Consider the following 24,575-nt stretch of genomic DNA (forward strand, 5'->3'; position numbering starts at 1 on the left):
GGCTTACATACCGTTGTGATGAGTGCTATAGAAAACCCTACTATAGAAAGAATCATGTTAGGGGAATGTGTTTGTGTGTATGTACATTTAAGTGAGACTGATGAGGGCAGATGGATAGGTTGGAAGGTTGAAATTTCTTGTGTATGTGGATTGATTTGCTTTGTCAGTTCCCCCTCACTTGCTTCCAGTTCCAACCCACACCTAAGAATTTTTCCATGCAAAAAATGAGTATTGTATTTATGAGAGGGATGAGATTTGGAGTTTGCTGGGCTGGGGGAGGCTGCCTGGGATATGATCTCGCTACTAAAAAGGTTCATAATATGAAAAAGTTTGGGAAACCCTGCTCTGTAGGATGAGTACAGAAACCTTGAATAGCAAGGGTGTTAATTGTTACAGGCCATACATTTGCCAGGGATTCCCAGAAATCGTCTGTCTTTGCATTCTGGAAATGGTATTTCTTTAGATACTCCTAGGGAAAAAAAGAAGAAAATGTTTTAAATATTTGCATATTCTTCCTCACCTATCAAAACAATGCACATATTGTAATGTTATCTATAGTACTAACATGCGGAATACCTTCCTAAGAGTGGTGTTATTCTTAACGCGCAAAGGCTTTGAGAGATATGTACATTTGTTTATTTCACTGCTTTCTGCACAGAAGAAAATTAGAAACACTTTCCAAATGCAGGGTCCGCAGGTTGTTCTAAAAAGGAGATCTCAGAGTATGTCTACACTACCCACCGGATCAGTGGGCAGCAATCGATCCAGCGTCTAGTGTAGATGCGATGAATCGACCCACCATGAGAGGCGCAGGCAGAGTCAATGGGGAAGTGGCAGCAGTTGACTCACCACGGTGAAGAGACCACGGTAAGTCGATCTAAGTACCTTGACTTCAGCTACGTTATTCACATAGCTGCAGTTGCGTAACTTATATAGATTCCCCCCCCCCTCACCTGTGTAGACCAAGGCTTAGAGATATCCCAACTCCTCCCTGTATAAGTGCAGGATGGGAGCAGTTGCTCCCACTCTTCTGCCTTTGGGAAAGCCAGAAACATTGAGAAATTATTGCACACTGAATTATAAGTGTCAAAATATTAGTCCATATGACTTACAAACACCATTGCCTAGTAAAAATTTGGGGAGCATGAAAGAGCTTAATGTCAGCCAGGATGAAGTGTGATTTTAATTTATACACTGTCCATAAGAGAACCAGCTTCTTCTTCCTTCTGGAAGCTAAGCTGGATCCATTGTTTTTATAAAAGTTTTATTAATTTATATGTCTCAATCTAAAAACAAACTGAATCAGCAAAAACACAGCTGCTCATTGATGAGACGTTTGAAAGGGTAGAATAAAGTTTCCCCATCATTCCAGTTGTGTGTGCCTTCAATAAATCAAATGGAACCATATTAATCCAAAAATGTTTCAGTACTTCCCAAAGGACAGGCCTATTCTTAAGACAGGGAGTCAGTATTTTCCAACATGATACATTAATGTGCAATGTATTAATCCTTGGAGAGGACCCTAAATTTTTCTTTGTTGTTTACTTGAGTGGACAAAATGTAGTTGTATTGTACATTTCTGTCTTATTAAATAGGTCACAAAAAGAGTTATATTGGGGGTGTCTAAAAGTGGAAATCAAAGTTAAACTATGATAATTTAGATAACTGCATTCTGTGATCAAAATCTTCTTAAAGGCTTAAATGATAACTAATAATTAGCTATTTAATGATTTCTTGTTATGCTTAAATATTGAATACTAGAACATGCTATCCCCCAGTTCAGTGCTACTGAGACTGTGACACATCAAGTAGCATGTGATATTTTCTTTCCTAGCCTGCCTACAGAATGTTAGATAGGTGGTGCTGTTTGTTTCAATCTCAGCCACAGCTATTTCTGTGCTTGTATAGGGATGTGGGTAAGCAGGAAGTATTTATCATGGCAGCTTGTGCCTATAATGTGGAGTGTGACTGAATATTCCTATCCTGTAGGACTGTCCTTGCTGATTGTACCAAATGTGTTTGCTATGGTTTCAATATAATCAGTCAGCTGGCCAGCTAGGATGTTCTCCCAGCCCCTCCATATCTAGCTTGGGAGCAGAGATGACAGCACTAGTGTAAACTGGAATCAGGCATCTCGATCACCATATTCTGAAGATTCACTTTGAGGACTAGCTCAATGGTGAGAGATTTCCTGAAAAATGCCAGTGTAGCAACTCAGAGATCTTGGGCGTTGTGGGGGGCGAGGGGGAGGTGGTTGTTTTGTGTGCGGGGGGAGAGTTTGGCATGGGTGGCTGGGGATAAGAACATATTTAATAATCCAGGAAACAAAGGCATCATGGTTAATTATTTAAAGGTTTCAGAGCACAGCAGTTATGTCCTCTATTTTTGGAGAAGACTCCAAATTCTGCAATTTTCTCTTTTGTGTGTATGGTAGTTAGCATGTATCCTAGCCTCTTGGTAGGGTTAAAGTAAAAGAGCGTTCCCCCACCCCCACCTCGGGAAAATTAGCACCATGCATCTGGATTGACAGATGCGGAGTAACTGTTTTCAGGCTCTGGCTTCCCTAATTGCTCTGAAAGAGGAGTTTTGTCTGTAGTGGCCTCAGGGCCAGCTTCAAGTTTTTGCAGTTGCCAAGTGAATCAAGATTTCTAAAGCTTTCAGGTAGATTTCTGTAAACAGCCTAGCACAACTGAATGGTCTGGAGGTACTTGATGTTAGGAAGATGCAGGAGTGCTTTGGTAGCTGGGTGACTAGGTTCTAGTTAACACAGATAAGAGCATGGGGATAGAGTAGTAAGGAGGAATCAGGAGGGTATCGTTAGATATCATGTGCCTAGGGTCATCACTGGCTGGCCTTCAAACACACATACAACCCTGCAGTTCAAATTTCAATTCATTGTGAGAATTAATTTCCATTTAACATTGCTACCTATTTCCATTGCAAAAGGTTCCGTAACTTCTGTGTCAATACCAAACTGTGCCATCATGCTGGGAATTCATGTAACCTAGTTTTTATTGTCTACACAGCTTTTTCAGATGTGGTTGAAGGAGATAGTGTATCTACCTCCTGCAAAAAATAAAATTTAGATTAATTGGACTAAATGTTAGTATAGAAATGTTGTTAGGAATGAATGTTTTAGTACATATATAGTCATCTGAAATTGTAATGAGAACACAGAAAGCGAATGTATCACATTCACTTTTCTGAATAAAATCTTTCCCTTTCCCACATGTGGTTTATTTTTGTTTTCTGGCATGTTTTACTGTAGTACATACCTGACATCCTTTTTGAAAATTTGCTGGTGTAATCCAATCTTGAAGCATTCTGAGAATTGATGATCCCTACATACAAAAAGAAAGGGAATAAGGTCATTTCACACCTTTTTAAAACTAGATTCTCATTACTTTAAAAGACTTCACTAGAGTGAATATTCCATCTAGCAAAAACAGAAGTAATCTATATGCATAAAAAATGAGTTCCTTATTTCTGCAGAGCATTCTCTCACTCACTCACTCCTGCCGTGATTTCAGACTCTGTTGTGAGACTTTGACTAAGAAAGTAGGAGCCTTTAAAATGCTGTAAATCTGCAGTTTTAGATTGTACAATGACTCTACTCAAGGCTTAAATTATGCTGGGATGCTAAGTTGGCATAAAAATACCAGCATCTGAAGCAGGTTGACAAGCTCTGTGACACTTACTTCTGGGGGGCCAGGAGGAGATGAAGTGTGATAGGGGCCTTGGGAAAGGAAGAGAGTGGGAGAAGACACCAAGGTAGAAGAAGAGAATTAAAAATGGACAGAGGAAATAATAGACAGGTGGAAGTAAGGTGACCAGATAGCAACTGTGAAAAAATGGGATGCAGTGGGGGGTAATAGACACCTATAAAAGAAAAAGTCCCAAAAAACAGGATCGTCCCTTTAAAAATGGGACATCTGGTCACCCTAGGTGGAAGAGATAAAATGGTATAGCCACAAAAAGAAGGAAAGGAAAATAAGCAAAACCCAACCTACAACTTCAAGGTTAGTAAATTTTATTTTCCTGGCAGAAAAAAAGGATAATTGAAAAAATGTTTTGAATTGTTTAAAAAAACAAAACAGAACTCACTGTCCCATGAGATTAGGCACTTATGTCAGTTCCTCAGTAAGCCTTGACTCCATTCTTTATATTACTAGAGATGACAATTTGGACACATCAGTGTGTCACTGGAGTGGTTGTTAACATTGAGTAGACTTATGCAGTAGTTAGGACTTGTCTACACTAAGGCTTAGTGCGCAACAAGCCGGGGTATGAATATACAGTGCACTAGCCTGCTGCACGTTGACTGGCTGCATGGATGTGCTACCATACACTAAAAGTTCCATTGCATGCTTTGATATAGAGCAGTGGTTTCAAACAGCAATAGACAAACCCTTAATTTGGAGACTTTCTTTTCCAATTTATTATCACAGTTTGCAAATTGGCCAGCAGATGTCTCTTTTCCAATGCAAAACCAGCTTTGTTATAAAAATTGGAGAGGTTGACAAGCTTCAGAACTGATAGTCTATAAGGTGCCACAAGACTCTTTGCTGCTATAAGGTCACTTTTATAAACAATATAGAACTGTGTTTCTGATCCTCACGAAACTCCTGATTGCCTTTTGTTATCCCCTTGAGATTGTGATGATGGAAAAGAAGAACACAGGATATATAAACCCAGTTGTCTGCACAACTTCTCTCTTATTTGGGACAGATCTTCATTTGGTGTATATTGGAATAGCTCAGCTGAAGTTAATAAATTGACTGATTTATACCAGCTGAGTAGCTTGTCCTATTTTATTTTTTGTAAACATACTTGCTACGAGCATATTCTTATAACTGCTAGCCTATGCCAGAGATATTGTGAGGTTACATGTGTGTAAATTTGGAAGTTTTGGTGCCTATAGTTCATTACCACAGGGTTCTGAAATGTGGAGACTCTCAAGACTACTTCAAAAAGAGCTTATTTAAAATATTTCCTCTGGAAAGAAATGATCAATATTAGAGCTAAAAATATTATGGAAAATTTGATTGTTATCTGAAGACAATGCATTAAACTGTTAAATTCAACTGTGAGAGAGATGGAGTGTAATAATTCAAGTGCAAATCTCAAAACAACTTTAACTGTGGAGTCACTAATTCCAGCTCTATTATATGGTCAAACTGTCTTTTACCTAACAGAGAGACAAGTGGGTGAGGTAATATCTTTTATTGGACCAACTTCTGTTGGTGAGAGAGACAAGCTTTTGAGCTCCCACAGAGCTCTTCTTCAGGAGCCAGGAATATAATTTATCTTGAATCTGAGTACCCTTGCTTTGTCGATTTAACCTGGACTATTCTTATTGTCTGTAGGTAAATCTCTGATAAGATTAGTTTGCTTCCTTTCAGGTAGCACTCAAAATAATGAAGAAAGCCTCTTATGAAAGTGTGTGACAACTGACAACCCACCATTTGGAACTCAATGTCCATTTAATCAGAACACATAAATATGACCTGAAGAAGTGCTTTGTGGAAGCTCCAAAGCTTTTGTGTCTCACCACAGTCGCTGACTTTTGATTTTGCCAGTGGGTGCTCCTCTCCGCACCCTCTCCCGCATGCGAGTGGGGATAGGGCCTTGAGACGGAGCAGGCGGCAGGGCCACGGTCCTGGCACTGGGGCACACGAAAGATTAATCTGCAGATGCTGAGCACTCCCTATTTTTTGGGGGGGCGGATGCTTGAGCCCCAGTGCACCCACAGAGTCAGACCTATGTCTCTCACCAACAGGAGTTGGTCCAGTAAAAGATATTACCTCACCCACCTTGTCTCTCTGATACCCTGGAACTGACATGACTATGACAACACTGCATTTTACCTAACTTGACTTTTCTACCTATGTTGTGCCCTGTCAATCAGATCCTGACCAAGTATGTAATTACAGAATGTGCTGTGATGACTCCATAGACCCTAAAAAGAATTCATCGCATCTTTAGACTGTATAAACATTTTTAAACATTCTGATTAAGTTGACGCTGAGTTCCAAATTGCGTGTTCATTGTCAACTGCCATAGAATTTCATAAGAGGTTTTAATATTTAAAATATATCCCCAAACATTGCAAGTGTCTCCAGAATAGTGGTTTATCTTAAAATATTCAGTTTTGTGGCAACTATGTAAGCACAAAGGGGAGGGTGAATTAAAGATGGGAGTTTTCTATCCAGTTTCTTATGCAGTATAGTACCATCTGGGCACCTTTTAAAAGTTGTAGAAAACAAGGTGTCTCTTACTCACTGCATTGGTGAAACTTAAATCAGCTTTAGGTCCAGAGTGTCTGATTTTACTCTACATATCTTGACTATTGTTGGTTTTACCAGGGCTGCTAGAATGGCAATTTATCTAATGGTTTATGGTTTGGCTACTGGACATTTAATGATGCAATAAATACTGACATATTGTTGGGTACAGGTGCTAACAATGAGGGGGGGAGAGGAAGATTGCACAAAAAAATAGCCTACTCAGGTGTAGGGCTAGCTAATAACTTAATTGGCCTTTCAGAGTTGGTAAGACAACTCCCACCTTTTCATGCTCTCTGTATGTGTATATATATCTCCTCACTATATGTTCCATTCTATGCATCCAATGTAGTCCACGAAAGCTTATGCTCAAATAAATTTGTTAGTTTCTAAGGTGCCACAAGTACTCCTGTTCTTTTTGCGGATACAGACTAACATGGCTGCTACTCTGAAACCTAATAAAAAGAGAGACCTAACACTCAAAAGGATTTCGTTTTAGACATAGCTGAGACTAAAATCAGTCAAGGATACATTTTTGCTTAGCATAATAATGGAAGCCTTGAGAGAAAGAATAGGCTGGATATAACATTAGCAAACACAACATTAGAATTTCTACATACAGGGTTCTGAAGGAAAGATACAAAAGCACAGTCTATAGTTTGTTCACTAAGGATTTAAGGAATTCAACTCAAAATCTTAACGCCTACTAAATTTTTTGTGAAATCAGATTTTCAAATGTGATTAATCATTGGGAATCTCTGAATTCTTTACCTGCTCTCTTGGAGTGCAGCATGCAATGGAGAATTTGAATGATTAGAGGAAACCTTATCTATACCATCAAATAGGAAAGAGCTGTAGAGTTGTACAAGAAGTTGTTAACCTAAACAGTTTAAGTATACTAAAAACAGTAAATGTCAGGAATAATTTGCAGTAACAAGCCACTGGGTCAAATCCTTGCCTTGCTCCTACAAGTACTCCCACGAAAAGCAGTGACCTTGTCTAAAAAGTTCCCCACTGCCATTAACACTGTTTCAGCAACATTAGGTACCCTAGCTTAGATGGGCAGCTGGCTGCTGCCATTCTTACCACCACTCAATCAGCTGCTCGTGCTAGGGTAATTCCATCATTGACAATGGGAACGGCAGGGTGGACAAGGTGCCAGAGGCTGCTAACATTTTAATCCCCACATTTCTACACGTGCTGTGAGCAGATTTAGATGGCACAGTGGTCAGAACACTGATGTCTTCCTTGAGGCCTGGCTAAAGTATTGTTCTCACAGTTGCAGTAACTTGAAACAGTGTTAGTAAGAACAATGAGGAGTCCTTGTGGCACCTTAGAGACTAACAAATTTATTTGGGCATAAGCTTTCATGGGCTATAACTCACTTCATCAGATGCATGGAGTGAAAAATACAGTAAGCAGGTATAAATATACAGCACATGAAAAGATGGGAGTTGCCTTACCAAGTGGGGTGGGGAGGGTGTCAGTGCTGATGAGGCCAATTCAATCATGGTGAATGTGGCCCATTCACAACAGTTGACAAGAAGGTGTGAGTATTAACAGAGGGAAAATTATTTTTTGTGGTGACCCAGCCACTCCCAGTCTTTATTCAGGCCTAATTTGATGGTGTCAAGTTTGCAAATTAATTCCAGTTCTGCAGTTTCTCACTGAAATTTGTTTTTGGCTTTTTTGTTTTGTTTTAGTTTGGGTTTTTTTTTGGTTGAATAATGGCCACTTTTAAGTCAGTTATTGGTGTCTAGGGAGATTGAAGTGCTCTTGGGAGACAGGCCAGTCCTTGCTTACAGACAGCCCCCGCACCTGAAGCAAATACTCACCAGCAACTACACACCACACAACAGAAACACTAACCCAGGAACCCATCCCTGCAACAAAGCCTGTTGCCAACTCTGTCCACGTATTTGTTCACGGGACACCATCATAGGACCTAACCACACCAGCCACACCATCAGGGGCTTGTTCACCTGCACATCTACCAATGTCATGTGCCAGCAATGCCCTTTTCCCATGTACATTGGCCAAACCAGACAGTCTCTATGCAAAAGAATAAATGGAAACAAATCAGACATCAAGAATTGTAACATTCAAAAACCAGTAGGAGAACACTTCAACCTACCTGGACACTCAATTACAGACTGAAAAGGGACAATTATTCAACAAAAAAACTTCAAAAACAGACTCCAACGAGAAACTGCAGAACCGGAATTAATTTGCAAAATTGACACCATCAAATTAGGCCTGAATAAAGACTGGGAGTGGCAGGGTCACCACAAAAAATAACTTTCCCTCTGTTGATACTTACACCTTTTTGTCTGCTGCTGGGAATGGGCCACATCCGCCATGATTGAACTGGTCTTGTTAGCACTGACCCCCCACACTTGGTAAGGCAACTCCCATCTTTCATGTGCTGTATATTTACACCTGCTTACTGTATTTTTCACTCCAGGTATCTGATGAAGTGGGTTTTAGCCAACAAACGCTTATGCCCAAATAAATTTGTTAGTCTCTAAGGTGCCACAAAGACTCCTCATTGTTTTTGCTGATGTAGGACTAACATGGCTACCCCTCTGAAACCTGTCACAGTATTAGTAAGGGTGGGGAACTTTTCAGAAAAAGGCTAGTGCAGATACAGGCTGATTGTCTGTGATCTACATTGTTTTTTGTCTCCTCCTTAAACCCCCTTTGTCATCATTAAGATTATAATGTGAGGCCTGTCCTACCTTGCTGTATGATATGCCATCAAATACGGATGTTATTTCAGCTGGAGATGACACACTGACCACAATAGGGTGAGAAGACAACAAGGAGTCGTCCTTCATCACAGGCAGCACGTCGTCAATTAACACCTGATCAAGCTGGTAAACAGAAACAAAACCAGGACTGTAACTCTTACTCAAAGAACAAATAGTTTATGACTTTCAATGGAAGCTTCAGATCTGCCTTTGGTACATGGGGATGTGGATGGAGGAGGTGAATGAAAATTCACCTCCTCTACAGAATGTCTTGTGCAATAGCACTGTATTTCCAAGATGGGGACTTTTCCCCTCTGTTATGATAAATTACCTCTTACAGAATCCTGTTTGAACATGTGCGTCTCACAACACAAAAAGCTCAGCAAGGCAAAAAAGGGACACTATTACCAATTTCAGCTTTGAGACATAGCACAGATGGCTATATAGAGGTCAAGTTGAGGAGTACATAGGGTTTCTTCTTCCCTGTTTTTTTTTTCGCTTTTCCTTTGTCCGATCCAGTAACCTGTGATCCATATTCGCTTAACTCTTGATTAATAGATGAGTGCGACTAAAGTTTTACATAACTTTGTTATACCATTCACTGGTGTACAGCTCTATGCCTTAGGGTATGGCTACACTCACACTTTACAGTGCTGCAACTTTCGCACTCGGGGGTGTGAAAAAACACCCCCCTGAGCGCTGCAAGATACAGCGCTGTAAAGCATCAGTGTAATCAGGGCGGCAGCGCTGGGAGCGTGGCTCCCAGCGCTGCAGGCTACACCTGTAAAGGATGTGGTTTACATGCAGCACTGGGAGAGCTCTCTCCCAGCGCTGCCGCTCCAACCACACTCACACTTCAAAGCGCTGCCGTGGCAGCGCCTTGAAATTCCAAGTGTAGCCATACCCTTAGTTATATACTGTGTCTAGATTTAAAAAGGGGCTACATAACTTCATGATCAATAATAACACGTAGTTATGTATGTTAAAGTAAGAATAATGGAATTTCATACTTCAGGTAGTAAAGAGATTAATCCAGGGTAAGAAAGGATCCCTCCCCCACGTACAGCACAGCATTGCACAAATGAATATTGTTTTTTTTGCTTTTCTTTGAAGTATCAGATATGCTCTGGTCACTGCTAAAGTAAATGGGCCAGTGATCAGTATTTTGCTATAAAGTATTTAATGTAATAAAAATTTAACAAACTAAAGTCCCTCCTCTATATACAAATAAAAGTAGGAATGCATATGGTAGGTAGAGTCACATATTAATTTGGGAGATACGGGCCACAGCATCTGTTTTTGACAGACAACAAAAGCACCTAATTCAGACAAGCAGTTATTAATCCCCAGTGTGTAAAAGAAGCACCTGCTTTCCTTTTCTTGTGTAACACTGACAGACCCTGGTCATTGGCGGGTAGGATCGAACCTGGGACCCCTGGAGCTTAGTGCATGAGCCAAAAGCCAACTGTCTGTTAGCTAAGGCTGCAGAGCGAGCTCATTAATCTCTCTCTAAGTGGTCTCAGTGCCACTAGATGGGACAGAACGTGTGGGTTACATACTTGTAACTCCAATAGACCGCAGTCGTCGTGGTGTGAGATCGAACCTGGGACCTCTGGAGTGCTAGTGCATGAGCCTCTACTGCATGAGCTAAAAGTCAACTGGCTGTTAGCTGAGGCTGTAGAGCAAACTCATTAATATCTCTCTGCATCTCTTGTGGCCTCAGTGCCACTAGATGGGAAGAACACCACACCCAGGAGGTGTGTGGGTTTTACTTGCAGAATCATAAAGCTTCACTGTTAGCAATATTGGGAGCTTTAGGATAGACAGGCCACCTGCAGTCACTGCTGTTTTAAGCATTATTTTGATTAGACCTGCTCTGAGCATGGTTCTAAGTCACAGTGCTTAAAATGCTTGCAGGAGCTGGATCTGGAGAACTGATTTCCCCCAACTGAACCAAAGCTGTAGAGAAAGGTTTGGATCAGAATACATTCACCCTAAACCCACATTTACCAATCCACCAGACTTCAAAGGGATTCACATTCCAGGTTGGATTGTGTTTCTGTAACCCCTCCCCTCCCCCCCAACACACACCATTCAACTCTTCTGAATCTATAAATGGAGACTCTCCATCTCCATTTTTCAGGAGTAGGGCTTATAGCCACTTTGCAAAATCACCATGACCAGGCTCAGAATCCACTTATGATTCTTTACTATGATAAGTTTAATATTTTACTCATCAAAACATTACTCTTCTCAGGTGAGCAGAACTTTGCAGGTCTTATAGACTAGTTTCAGACCAAAACCTAGTTAGCAGGAACAGTTTAGAAACCCAGCAAGTCCTTTCACAGTCCAACCAATAGAGATCTGTGGTATATAACCACACAAGTCAATTTGTTCAGGTCTCTCCTTTCTCTGTATATCTGTGTGCCACAATAATTAAGTGTACATGCATCCACTATGTGTCCTTGTTTTCAGTGTCTGTGACATGACCCGTATTTTCATTCTATTCCAAAATAAAAAACATAGTGTAGAAATAATTACCATTTGCCAACTAGTTTCTGCAGCATTTACTCCCAGGAACTCAAAGTAACTGGCAAATCCTTCATTTAGCCACAAGTCGTCCCACCAATCCATGGTCACAATGTTTCCAAACCACTATAATTGTAAGCATTAAATATGAAATGTTAGCCACCGTGATAAGTGTATATTATAGTTTTGCAAATCTTCATGCAGTATCTCCATTTGTTTACACTCTTCCTGTTGCCACGAAGAAGAATTTGTCATAAAGCTAGGTTTTTAATGGGAATTCAGATGATGACTCACATTAATCATTTGTATTATGAAATTACATGTAACAGCGGTGATTTGGTACTGATTCATATACCACTGGAAGTATTTTTAGTTTCTTCCTCTTGATTTGCTTTACCTTTATATAGACCAAATTTTCAAGCAGCTTCCGCTTGCAAACTTAAATCACAGCATCCGTTTGCAAGCTTAAATCACATATCTGCACATGTAAATGATGTGGATGGGTGGATGTGAGAGAGATGATGTTGCAGGCAGATTTTTCAGAGGCTGGCTGAAAACCTGGTCCTAAGCATCTAATTTTCTGAGAAGAGTCCATTTGCAGTAATTCCAGTACTGTAAAACTCCAACAGCAGAATTGCCTTTGTGCACTTATTTTAAAGTGAGGTTTAAACTTACTTAGAAGCCCTGGAACCAAATGTATGGCTGATTATTTTCATAAATGAGGTGCGGATACTGTGCGCTTCTAGTGCTTTAAAAATATTAAACATTTAATAAAATCTACCTGATGAACGAGCTCATGGGCAATCACAGTTGCCACTCTCTGTTTGTTGGATGAAGCAGATTCTTTGGGATCGTAAAGTAGGTTTGTTTCTCTGTAAGTGATCAGACCCCAGTTTTCCATAGCACCAGTACCAAAATCTGGAATAGCTATTTTATCTATATTGAAAGAAAGACAGCTAGGTAAACATTGTGTTCTCTAAGATTCTTAAGTGATATTTCCTTTTTAGGTAGGAAGATATTCATTTGATTATTCACAACATAAGATAATAACTTGTATTTTTGCTCATCATTTGACAGTCTTCTATATTACATACTGCGATGACAGAGTGAACCCCAGGGTCTCTGGTCCTATGTGTAGGATGCTCAGTGATACATGGGGTAGATCCTCAACTGACTGTAAATTGTCATAGCTGCATTGACTTTAATGTAGCTCTGACAGTTTACACTAGTCAAAGATCTGTCCCCAGATAAAATGCTGTTCAAACTATGGAAACACACATATGATCCAACACTTAAATTTGGCTCCAGAAATTATTAGTATTTTCTGGGGATATGCTGTAGGCAATAAAGCATCTGAAACTGTCTGTAGCATAATGAGGCATGTCATTGTTTGTCGCCCTCTTGAATAACAAATATTTATTGACTTATTAACTGAAGTTAATCCCCCATATGGTGAACAACATTTGCTTCTCATTCAAACTGTGGAGTCACTTCTTCATGTTCCATAATCAGTACAAGTTAAAATGAGAATTATGGACTCGCAGATGACAGAACAAGGAGGAATGGTCTCCAGTTGCAGTGGGGAAGATCTAGGTTGGATATTAGGAAAAACTATTTCACTAGGAGAGTGATGAAGCCAGGACCGGCGCCAGGGTTTCTGGCACCCTAGGCGCCGGGCCATTTTGCCGCCCCGCGCACGGGTCTCACGGCTCCGGTGCAGCAGGTCCACCGGAGCTGCGGGACCAGCAAGCCGTCCGCAGAAATGCCTGCGGCAGGTCCACCGGAGCCGCGGGACCAGCGGACCGTCCGCAGAAATGCCTGCGGCAGGTCCACCAGAGCCACGGGACCAGTAGACCCTCTGCAGGTACGACTGTGGCAGCTCCACCGGAGCTGCCTGCTGCTCCCCTGGCAAAATGCCGCTCTCCCCATAATGCTGGCGCCCTAGGCGACTGCCTAAGTCGCCTAAATGAAAGCGCCGGCCCTGAATGAAGCACTGGAATGGGTTACCTAGGGAGGTGGTGGAATCTCCATCCTTATAAGTTTTTAAGGCCCGGCTTGATAAAGCCCTGGCTGAGATGATTTAGTTGGGGTTGGTTCTGCTTTGAGCAGGGGGTTGGACTAGATGACCTCCTGAGGTCCCTTCCAACCCTAATCTTCCATGATTCTATGATTGGCCATGCATTCTGTTCTGTGAGGATAAGGGAAAGGGTAAAATACAAATCAATTCAAAATTGGACAGAAAGCCTTACACACAGCTCTAATTGCAAGTGTTTATTCTAGCCAGCTAGGTCACTAGTCACAGCTGTCAATTTGGCAAGGTCTGCGGGACACGTTATATAATCTGTCAAAAGATCCAAAATGAGGAACACAAGAAAAATAGTGATGCCAGAAGTTTTGATGTGACAGTAAATTAATTTCTTTAAAATAATCATTTTGTTAAAACCCTCTTTGGTTCATTATTTCTGATTTAGTCAATTTATAATAATGAAGGGACAATGTCATAACAATATGAAGGAAAGATGAACTTTTAGTTTTGAACTGGAGAGTTGAGCTGTTTGTATCCTACAACTTGGCACTTTGAGGAGCACAATATAAAATCTCTAAGTTGGTGCATTACAAATATTATTAATTCAGGGGACAGAGTTCCACTTCGCAATGTAGATGGGACCTTATCAATGTTCTTTAACTGGGCATCAGATACGTTACAGAAACATGCACTTGGTTATAGACAGTTAAGATCCAGTTTAAATGGATCCACAAATTGGAGCCAGCTTGTAGCCAGGTAAAGGGACAACTGTATTGTAGCTACGTCTCCTGACTTACTTGTAATTTTAGTGTAAATGGACATTTATAGCGACTCAGTTGATACTTAGGGGTGAGGAGAAGAGGAAGGTCAAAACTTTCAGAGAATTTAGCATGTCAGTTGCTTTATATGGGTAACCCATTAGACAACGGATAGCATGATTTTTTTAAAAAGAAATCCTCTGGCTACCTTAACTGCTTTTTTTTTAAATGTCCATCCTTTTGAGTTAAGTTTATAAACCTTAATAAACTATACCTTTGGATTTTATAGCAGAGGATACTTCTATAGCTTTTTCACAGCTCTAACTGTATCCTCAATTAGTTCAAATTTCACAAATCAGATCCAGATTTCAAACATCCAAATTTAGGGATGCTCAGATCCAATATTTTGCTCTGGGACCTTAAAATATAAGGGCTACAGGCAAAATTTGGTTCAGTATCAAGGTTGGTTTTGTTTGAATTTGGGCTCTTCATTCATATCTATAGAAAATAAATTATAGTCTTGGATCCAAACTCCACCCTGGTGGAAATGAGTGCACAAAAATTGGAGCAAGTCACATGACTTGCATCATTTATGTCACCGGTAACTCTGGTCGAGAAGTTTCCTTAGGAGCTGAACCAGTTTATCTCAAGCTGCATCTGGCTGTATTTAGCCCATATTGTTTCTCTGTTGATGTCACCGACATTTCTCATTATTTAAAATTGGACACTCTAAAATAGCAGTGTGTAGAGCCAGTGTTTTGGATTCAAGCTGCCAGAATGAAGGGAGGAGAATGTCCTAATTGGGTCTGAGCCTCCCATCTTGACATACAAGAGCATCTTGAACTATAAAGTCTTAATCTCAGCAGACTTCAGCATAGCTAGCAGCAAAATTTCTATATTCTCACTCTCCCATGAAAAAACAATGACACAGAGCAGAAAACAAAACTGTGATAGTAAATTAAGAGAATGAAGAATATAAATGGTAGTAATCACCTAATTTTGGAAGAGAATAATTCATATCAAAATACTGTTCAAAGAAGTCAAATACAACTTTAGTAACATTTGCTGCATATTCTGCCGTGTGTATTTGCTGTGGCTGTGCATATATCCTGAGCTGTAAAACAAAGTGGAGAAATATAATTAGAGCAGATCCCAGTTGGACAAAACAAAACAATTATATTTAGCACTGAGGCATCATTTAGCAAAGAGAAGGATAATATGGTTGACTTTTCTTCTCTGGAAGATTAAATCTAACACTAAGACCCTTGTCTAAACCACTTATATGACGAGGCTTATGAAATGTCAACTTTATATATAGATTAAATCCATGTGTAACCACCCCAAATCTGTGCACGATTCATCCATGAAACATTATGAGCTTATTTTCTTCATTCCTCCCAGCCACTCTCACTCCATCATTTCCTTTTTTTGGTCCAATCTTAGATTACAAGCTCTTTGGGTGGGAATTCTGTCTTTGCTTGTTTTGTAAGGTACCATTCGCATCTATGGTGTTATGCTATATAAGTAAAAAGTAACACGAAGGACAAACCTAGGCTATATTTTGCTAACCCACACTTCTGTCTGCTCCTCTGCTTTCAACAAATTCTATCTGGACTTTTGACCATCACTTAAGTTAATTAGGATTTTACCTTTGACCTCATTTCCCAATAATTAGTGAAAGCCACCACATCAAATTTGAATAGATTTAGGAAACTTATTTGTTGGAAGACCAGCTATGCTTTTCAGTGTTTTGAAGGGATAGCGTCCCCAAATTAGCACTCTTAAGCTTTGCCACTGTTACTGATAGACACCCCTCAGGAACAATAGGCATGCATGCTCTCCTAAGACTACTGCATGAGACAGGAGGGGCTGCAACCCGCTATCAACAAAACAGCTTAACTAACCACATACACATACAAAGAAAACCAGCTGGAAAAAAGGGTGGTTTTTTCCCCTCTAGTTGTTTGGTATCTTAGAGTTTCCTTGTAACAAGAGTAGATACACAATTGTATTCCACAACTCTGTGCTATAGAAGTGCACTGTACAGGGGAGAGGAGGTAGGGAACACCTTCCCCACACAGACCTACCAGTGCAGGATTGCAACCTAGCATTTTAGGGCATTGGATCAAGGAGCTGGCACATCCTGGGCCCAGGAGGTTATGGTCAAATGGGTATACTTCTGGAACCAGCAGAGGAGACAACAGAGACAGACTGACAGATGCAGAGGGAACTGATAGACATACACTCGCTGCTGTGGTCGCTTTATTGTTCTGGTAGCAAAAGCTTTGCACTTGGGGATGGAAAGGGTGGGAGGGAGGAGAGTACAGAGTCCCCAGAACTTTTAAAGGCAGGACATCACACAATCATTGGTCTCTCTATATGTTTCATTTAGTGGATAGATATTGTTCCTTTTTGAAGCAATAGTAAAGTGTGCTCTGCTGTATGGTTCCTTCACTTTCCTCCCCAGATCTGGTTACCCTTAGCATTCCAGTTCTGCATTGGCCGGACAGTTTCTCAACTTTTCATGGTTCAGGTAAGTGTAGGAAACTTCCTTTAATAGAAGGGTTGCAGACTAAACTCTGTCTGACTATTAACATTAGTATTGTAAAAATAGACTGGCAGTGGAGTAAGGTAGGAATAGGCATGTGTGATAGCTGCTAAGCCATCTACAAAGTATCGTGCTTAGAGCTTGGCTTGTGAGAGTGACATTTTAATAGAAAATTCCAAAGCTGGTATGAGGAGGATAGGCTCTTGGCTTTTATGAGGTAATATGCATGTTCTATGATATTTCTTACTTGGATTTGTTTATTATAACCTGCAAACTACAGACTAGTCAATTAACTGTGCAGTATGTTTGGATATTAAGGTGTATGCATGCACATTTTAAATCTATAATTACATTTTTTAACGAAGAGGAGAAAAAGTGATATGTCAAGTGCTGATTTTTCATGCCTCCACTATCTGTGATCAGGAACTGCCGCTGCCACATGGTAATTCATTTTGTATTGCTATTTAGCAATGGAATATCCCCCAGGCTTAAGAGACCAGGGACCTTTTCCTTCAAAAATGTACAATTAGAGCTGGATGAGCATTTTTTGGCAAAACAGTTTTTTTCAGAAAATGCCAATTTGTCAAAATCAAAACTTTTCTGAGAAAAGTGTTTGTGCTGACAAAGCTTTCGTCTGGAAGGTTTCTAGGGTCCAGGATGGAATTTATGGTCAAAAGTAAAAGAATGAGAATCCAGAATAGGCAGTAGTCCAGAGGTGAGGACACGCACCTGGGATTTAGAAATCTAGCTTCAAATTCCTGCTCTGAATCAGGCAGGGATTTGAACCTGGGTCTTCCATATCCCAGGGGCATGCCCTTACTCTTTTGCATTCTCACACACATACCATAAATTCCATCCTGGAGCCAAGAAACCTTCCAGATGAAAGTTTAGTCAAAAATCTAAAGGAAAATCACGGAAAAGAATCTTCTGATGGAAAAAATGTTCCCTTGAAAAAAATCCTGACCAAGTCTAGGCTTTGAACTGGACAAAGGAGTTGGCCTGTGGTGAGGAGCCATGGTTGGCAGTTGATAGCTTAATTTCTTTGTACTGAAGTCTTTCTTCAAGAAAAAGTGGTGAGGAAGATAACTGAAAGGAAAAAAGCAGCTTCTAAAATTTAATTGGGCTTTCATCAGGACCATGGGATTTCCACGAGGGTTGGTTTGCAATTACTGTCTGCAACTTTCCCTTCAGTAATCTCTTTACTCAGTTTAGTGTGCTTCATTCCCCTAGCTGATCCATACTCGAAAATCTCTTGCACCTGTCAGAACCTACTTTTATGTTTTGATTTGTGTAATCTCCCTTTATGAAACTCAAAACATAGATTTAACATCTGACTTGATGTAGTAATCGATTCCTTATGATCATTTGAAGCTGCAGGCATTTTATTCATTCTCTCTTCCACCCTTATCTCTGCTAGAACAACAACTCAGAAGGGATCCCAAAAGAGTTTCAAGAGCTTTTATTGTATATTGTGAGACTTCTGTGTAATTGCATTGTTTTGTTTTGATTAAAAAGCAATATATTGTGTTACAGAGTCTCACTATCTTATCCTGCTATGTAGTTAGTAGAGCTGGTCAAATGATTTATTGCCAATAATTAATCCAGTGAGCACTGGCATTTTAATTTGAATAAATTTATTTGTGAGTTGATTTGTCCCATTGTTTGACTAGCAATGCTGATCACTATGGTAAGGCCTGGTCTATGTTTCAAAGGGCTGGTCGCCACTACGGGGGAAAATCGATCTTAGATACGCAACTTCAGCTACGTGAATAACGAGCTGAAGTCAAAGTATCTAAGATCGAATTACTCACCGTCTTCATGGCGCGGGATCGATGTCTGCGGCTCCTCCTGTCGATTCTGCAACTCCGTTCGGGTTGGTGGAGTTCCGGAATCCATATAAGTGCATTCGGGGTTCGATATATCGCGTTTAGATGAGACCCGATGTATAGATCCCCGAGCAATCGATTGCTACCCGCCGATACGGCGGGTAGTGAAGATGTAGCCTGAGTTTTACCAGCGTAACTATTTTGGTTAAGGGTGTTCCCATCTGAAATAGTTATACTGGTGAAAGGCCTAGGGTGGGCAAAATGATACTGGTAAAAAGATGCATTACATTTGTATAATCTGTTCTGCCTCCAGAACTGAAATAAGCAATACTAGCATTAGCACGTTTTTTACCAGTATAATTGCATCCACATTAAGGGGGAGCTGCTGCTTTAGCTACATCTAAGCAGCAAAACTTTCTAGTGTAGCCAAACCTTAAGGCATTTTTATTGACCAATGTAAATAAAATGTGTAAGAACTATAGCCCAAACTAGATGGGGATTCTTCATGCAAACTCTCTTCTGGTATTAACATCCCCTCCCCCTATACACACACTTTAAAGCGCTATATAAGAGTGAGGTATGTATGTTTTTGTAACTTGTAGATATTCATTTTTATTCACAAAAGCTACAGTCATACTACAACTTTGCTTTAATATTCCCTTTTGAAACAACAAAGGTCAATCCCTAACTCACAACCTAGAGTGTGGTAGCGGAACGTAGAATGGGAGGGCTTTTGTATATACAAAACAATGACTTCATGTGCGGTTGCAGCACTCCACCTTTTTCCCTGAATAAATTTTGCAAAAGACCCATGCAAATTCTGATCATGTAGATGATTAAGATCTAGAGAGACTGTGTCTAGGCTAGATAAACATAGCCCTGACACTGAAACCAAGTGGAGCAGCCTATTTGAGAACTACAGTAGCACCTTGATCTAAAGGTTTGGAGTCATAGTTTATGACTTAGATTTGCAACTAAACAAACAAATACAAATTTTTAAAAAAATCAAGGATACTGCATCACATCGCAAAATGTACTCTGGTCACGTATTTAGACAAATGCGCTAAGATGTACAAATACATAAAGTTTTAGAGTAAGGAGACCTCAGCACAGAGCAGTGCTATTAGATCTTTGCTAAGAAGTGAGGTGAGATTCTGGGATTTTTGTGAAAACCCTATAATTTTAGGAAGGGATTGAGTTGCAGATTGGGACACTTGAGGCAAAGTACTGATTTAGCCACAGAAGGTCACATAGTGAGTCAATGGCAGTGTTGGGAATGTAATCCAGAAATCTGGATTTCCAGTCATTAGACAGTATTTTCTCTAGAACAGTAATAAAGTAGCTCGAGCAAATGGTTAAAACATCCTTACTGCAAAAGTGTGTTGTCTGATTCTTAGAAGAGTAAGAAGGGAACTAGCAACAGCACCACACTGGAAGAATTTTTCTGTCTTTCATTGAAAAACTTGGACGAATAGCTAGTTAACGAGGTTGCACATTCCAGATTATGTTCAGACTCAATAAGAGGTTGCGTGAAAGGCTAAATCATGGCTGGGGTTTCACGTCAGATTCAACAACTCTGGTAAAACCTTGTTTACTCATCCCGCAAGATTTTGAATAGTAAAAATCTCATGAGTAGAGCCATTCTTGTACGATTTTTGGCTGAATCCAAACCAAAATGGGAAAACAGACTCCTTACTCTTTTGGATACAATCTGGAGCCAAAATTATAGGACCCCCTTCAGATTTGTGGATTCAAATCCAAACATACTCAGTTCAGACCTGAGGTTTCAGCCCTTCAGGGCAGGGACTGTCTCTCTTTAACATGTCTGCATCATTCCTAGTCTGATTGGGGCATATAGGCACTACTGTAATATAATTAATAACTGTACACTATACATTTTTATATAACGATGCATTGCTATGACTCAAGTTTTTCAGTGTTGATTAATAAGCAAGAGAAACATGAGGTCCACATAGATTCATAGCGTTTAAGGCCAGAAGGGACTATTTTGATCATCTAGTTTGACTTCCTGCAGAACACAGGCCATAAGAATGAGAAGATTAAGCAATACAATATGAAAAGCTGATTTATGTGTTTTAAAACTCGCATCTGGAATGTATTCAGAATGAAAATTGGACTTACAGGAATTCCACGGGCAGACTTTCTTTCTATCCATTCAAACTCATGCACAGCAAAGCACACCAAATATGTGCTCATTGGGACAGATTTCTGAAAAGTTGTCCTGTTCCAGCCATCACCCACTTGAACTGTTTGCTGAAGAAGGAGAAAAATAATTCTTACCTTGTGAAACTGCAAACATGTGCATAAAAGAGTAAAACATTCAGCTATAGGAACATAGAGCTACAGGAATGATGAATTGTCTCTCTGGCTTTACACAGCTCATGGGATGGGAACATGCAAAGTGATTTTTTTCTTAAAGGTGGAATGCATATGATGGGGCTTTGTTTTTATGCACTAAGAGTGAGTTTTTTATTTCTAGCTATTTGCATTAAGAAATCAAACCGTGCATGTCTGTGCTTATATACTCTTGTTAAAATGAGCTTTTCAATATGCTTGAGTCCCATTTAATGTATTTTCTAGCTAGCCTTCTTGAAATGGCTCCATAAAACCAAAATGTTGAAGAAATTAAAGATGAGGGCAAATTATGCCCTCCTTTAAACCTGCACAACTTTCCTGAAGCTAGTGAGGAAGTACAGATGTAACTGAGAGCAGAATTTAGCCCACTGAATCCAATCCAGTGTTAGTAGTAATTAGTGCTATAAACTTTGGTGGGTTTGCTTTGCAAGGGACTGTTCAGACACCCTTTCGTTCTTAGAGCTGGCCAGATCTTTGGTTTGTTAATCCATTGCAAGCCAGTCCTGATTTTTAGCAAATGTACTTGGTATTTTTAAATATTTGCTGAATAGTTTGGACAAATTACTTCAACTGTTCATTATTTATTACTGGTCATGTGGTGTGTATATATATCCCTGGTTGGATGACTCTCTATAAAAGTAAAAAAAGCCAATGGCAAATAATAGATACTACACCTATAGTAGAAATACAATAAACTTCCTTTACATGAATAACAGATGTTTTGATACCACAAGCAAGAGTGAAACAAATTAAAGGAAATTATTTATATAGTCACAAATCTGTTTTTCCCATTATTCAAGCAGCTCTATTCTCATATCTCTTGTCCCCAGTATCTCTTTGAGTTTTTAAGACTGTGGAGGGGCAAATACCCCCTAATCTCAAAGAAACATTCAAATGAAATCAGTATCTCCCCTGTTCTTCCAAAAGTAAATTTCACACAATTTCAGTGCAAAATAATTGATCAAATTCTTTTGTAGAACCTTGCTTCAGTACTTTATGTTTTGAATATGTTTCCAAAATATGTTAACTGTGCTTCTACTTTCAACTTACTCAAATTGCTCCTAGAAACTCCATCAGCATTTCCTACAAAATGAAGTAGTCTATGAAAAACAACAGTAAGTTTCTAAGCTATGTCTACACTCAGGAAAAAAAGGTGTATTTTTAGCATATAAAAACACAAGAGAGATCATACTGGGTCAGACCATTGTTCATTTTGCCCAGTTGCCTGTGTCTGACAGTAGACCATACCAGAGTTTCAGGGAAAATGTACAGAACAGGGCAGTTAGGCTGTTTTTTTATTTGAATTACTCTTACATTTGTTTTACAGAATCATTCTACTTATGTAGTACATTTGTGAAATACATACCTCTACGGGCATGTTTGCGAGTGCTTTGAATGGGTCTTTATGGATGATTGATATGTTGTAAGTTGCCTTTTTGTTTGGCTCATCAAAGCAAGGAAACGACTTCCGTGCGTCTGTTGGCTCATGATCAGTAGCTGCTATGCTCCTTTAAAATAAACAAAAAGATTGTTGCATTGTCCTATGCCTTCATGATAGCCATTCTTTGTTATTTCCATGTGTGAACATAATTGTTTGTTAGCACTGCAAACTGTAGTAGAACCAGAAAAAGTTTTATTGTCAGTGGTCTTTTTATAAAGATACAACTTAAATATTTATAACCCCCCAAATATACGTCGGCTTCTAGAAGTCACAACCAGTAGGTGTTTTAACAAAAAACAGGTAAAACTGCTAATCACAAATGGAGGATGTGCTTAAATATTTTTTAAGCACAGGAAAAGTAAAACACAAGCAGTTCCTCCCCTAGTAAGGGGAAAATCCTGTTCATCCTACCAATGTGAGTAACCCTATTGACTTCATATTAGTAAACATTAGTAATGTCCTCAACTAAAAGGAAACTAAGGCCCTGATCTAGTGATGAGCTCTGAATGAATGGACTGTTCTGCCCATAGGAAGCACCACTGATTGGGTCTTCCTGGAGCTCATTACAGGATCGGGACCTGAGCTTCTTTTGGAAAGGCATTTTCAAAAGTTTCTGAGTGATGGTTTAACCCCACCCCCACAAAATACTGGAGCTGCCTGCACAGTACTTTCTTGTTCTAGGCATTTATCACTTAGAGGTTACCCTGTACATCTGGCTGCCAGTGCTGCTAAACTTTACTGACTTCAGCAATGAATTGTGCATTGACATGAAATGTTTGAAATAGGGTGGAACACTTAATGACAAATCAGTGCAAGTGTGTTTGTGGGTTTTAGCTTGGAAGTGAAGTGGGCTCACTTAGATAGAAATGACTAAGGGAGTTGTTGCAAAATGGTATCATTTAGAAAATGTTGCCAAGGTTTTCATGAAACATCCTCCTACATGAAATCAAGTTTTCCCCTATCAGCATGCTGTTCAGGGATGGAACATGCTCTCTGTTCTGATTGATGGAGGAACACATCTCTGATATCTCTTCAATTAATTTGGAATGCAGTGCATTTTCGGACAGCATTTCTACAGCTGCTCAAGCTACATTAGGGTAAGGTGTGGATTTTTTGTTCTTTCCCAAAAAAGTAATTAAAAATACTCATAATAAATTATAGATCTTTACTACCATCACAAGTTCATTTGACAACCAATTTTTCAATGCTTCTGTTGTCTTTGGCTTTCCCCCGTGATGGTTAAATACTAAACTGGTCATTAAGAACCTGGAGTAGCAGCAAGGTTCATGCAGAAATCTGAGGAGGTAATACAGCTCGATTTTTTAATATTCATATTCATTTGGACACTCACTCAAATGCCTTGAATTCATGGTCTTGGAGGAAGAAGTGTAATGAATATCACCTTATTTAAACCTCTCAAAATAGCTTAGACTTAATGGAGTTTCTTCTGCTTTGTAAGTTGTCTCGTTCTCCTCTTTTTAGGGTTTGGAAGATATTTCACAACCAAGTTAACTTCAATCTCCTGGACAATGTTTTACAGCTGTTGCTTTAAAAAACTGTATATATTTGGACAGGGCCAGCTCCAGGCCCCAGCACACCAAGTGCATGCTTGAGGAGGCATGCCGCGGGGGGCGCTCTGCCAGTTGCCGGGAGGGTGGCAGGCAGCTCTGGTGGACCTCCCACAGGCAAGCCTGCAGAGGGTTCGCTGGTCCCGCAGCTCCAGCGGATCTCCCGCAGGTGTGCCTGCAGATGCTCCACCGGAGCTGCGGGACCGGCGATCAGCAGAGTCCCCCCGTCGGCATGCCGCCGTGCTTGGGGCAGCGAAATGGCTAGAGCTGGCCGTGTATTTGGACACTCTTCTATCCATATTCCTCAAGAATCTTTTCACTGATTTAGAAGGTGATAAACCATATATCCTCATGCATTTGTGGTGGGCTGAAACACCAGTGATGCAATGTTTCAATGCCACGATTCATGGGGGTTGATTCAGAGATCTCTAGACCAGGCCACGCTCCTGTGCAGACAAATGGTAATTAA

At 40.0% G+C, this 24,575-nt stretch overlaps 1 protein-coding gene across 1 annotated transcript in view; it reads right to left on the bottom strand.

Annotated features, from left to right (window-relative positions):
* The window catches only part of ENPEP (glutamyl aminopeptidase), a 48,054-nt gene that overhangs the window by 16,946 nt on the left and 6,533 nt on the right, over nucleotides 1-24,575 (bottom strand). Inside the window, exons 2-9 of the mRNA XM_032775510.1 lie at nucleotides 22,464-22,605; nucleotides 20,864-20,995; nucleotides 15,341-15,461; nucleotides 12,345-12,499; nucleotides 11,576-11,689; nucleotides 9,023-9,157; nucleotides 3,276-3,341; nucleotides 404-469 (exon numbers count right to left, since the gene is read on the bottom strand). Coding sequence (XP_032631401.1) covers nucleotides 404-469; nucleotides 3,276-3,341; nucleotides 9,023-9,157; nucleotides 11,576-11,689; nucleotides 12,345-12,499; nucleotides 15,341-15,461; nucleotides 20,864-20,995; nucleotides 22,464-22,605 — 931 coding nt within the window. The remainder of the gene's footprint in view (nucleotides 1-403; nucleotides 470-3,275; nucleotides 3,342-9,022; nucleotides 9,158-11,575; nucleotides 11,690-12,344; nucleotides 12,500-15,340; nucleotides 15,462-20,863; nucleotides 20,996-22,463; nucleotides 22,606-24,575) is intronic.

This window comes from Chelonoidis abingdonii, chromosome 5, assembly GCF_003597395.2.
Source record: "Chelonoidis abingdonii isolate Lonesome George chromosome 5, CheloAbing_2.0, whole genome shotgun sequence".
In the NCBI taxonomy this organism is placed as follows: domain Eukaryota; kingdom Metazoa; phylum Chordata; order Testudines; family Testudinidae; genus Chelonoidis; species Chelonoidis abingdonii.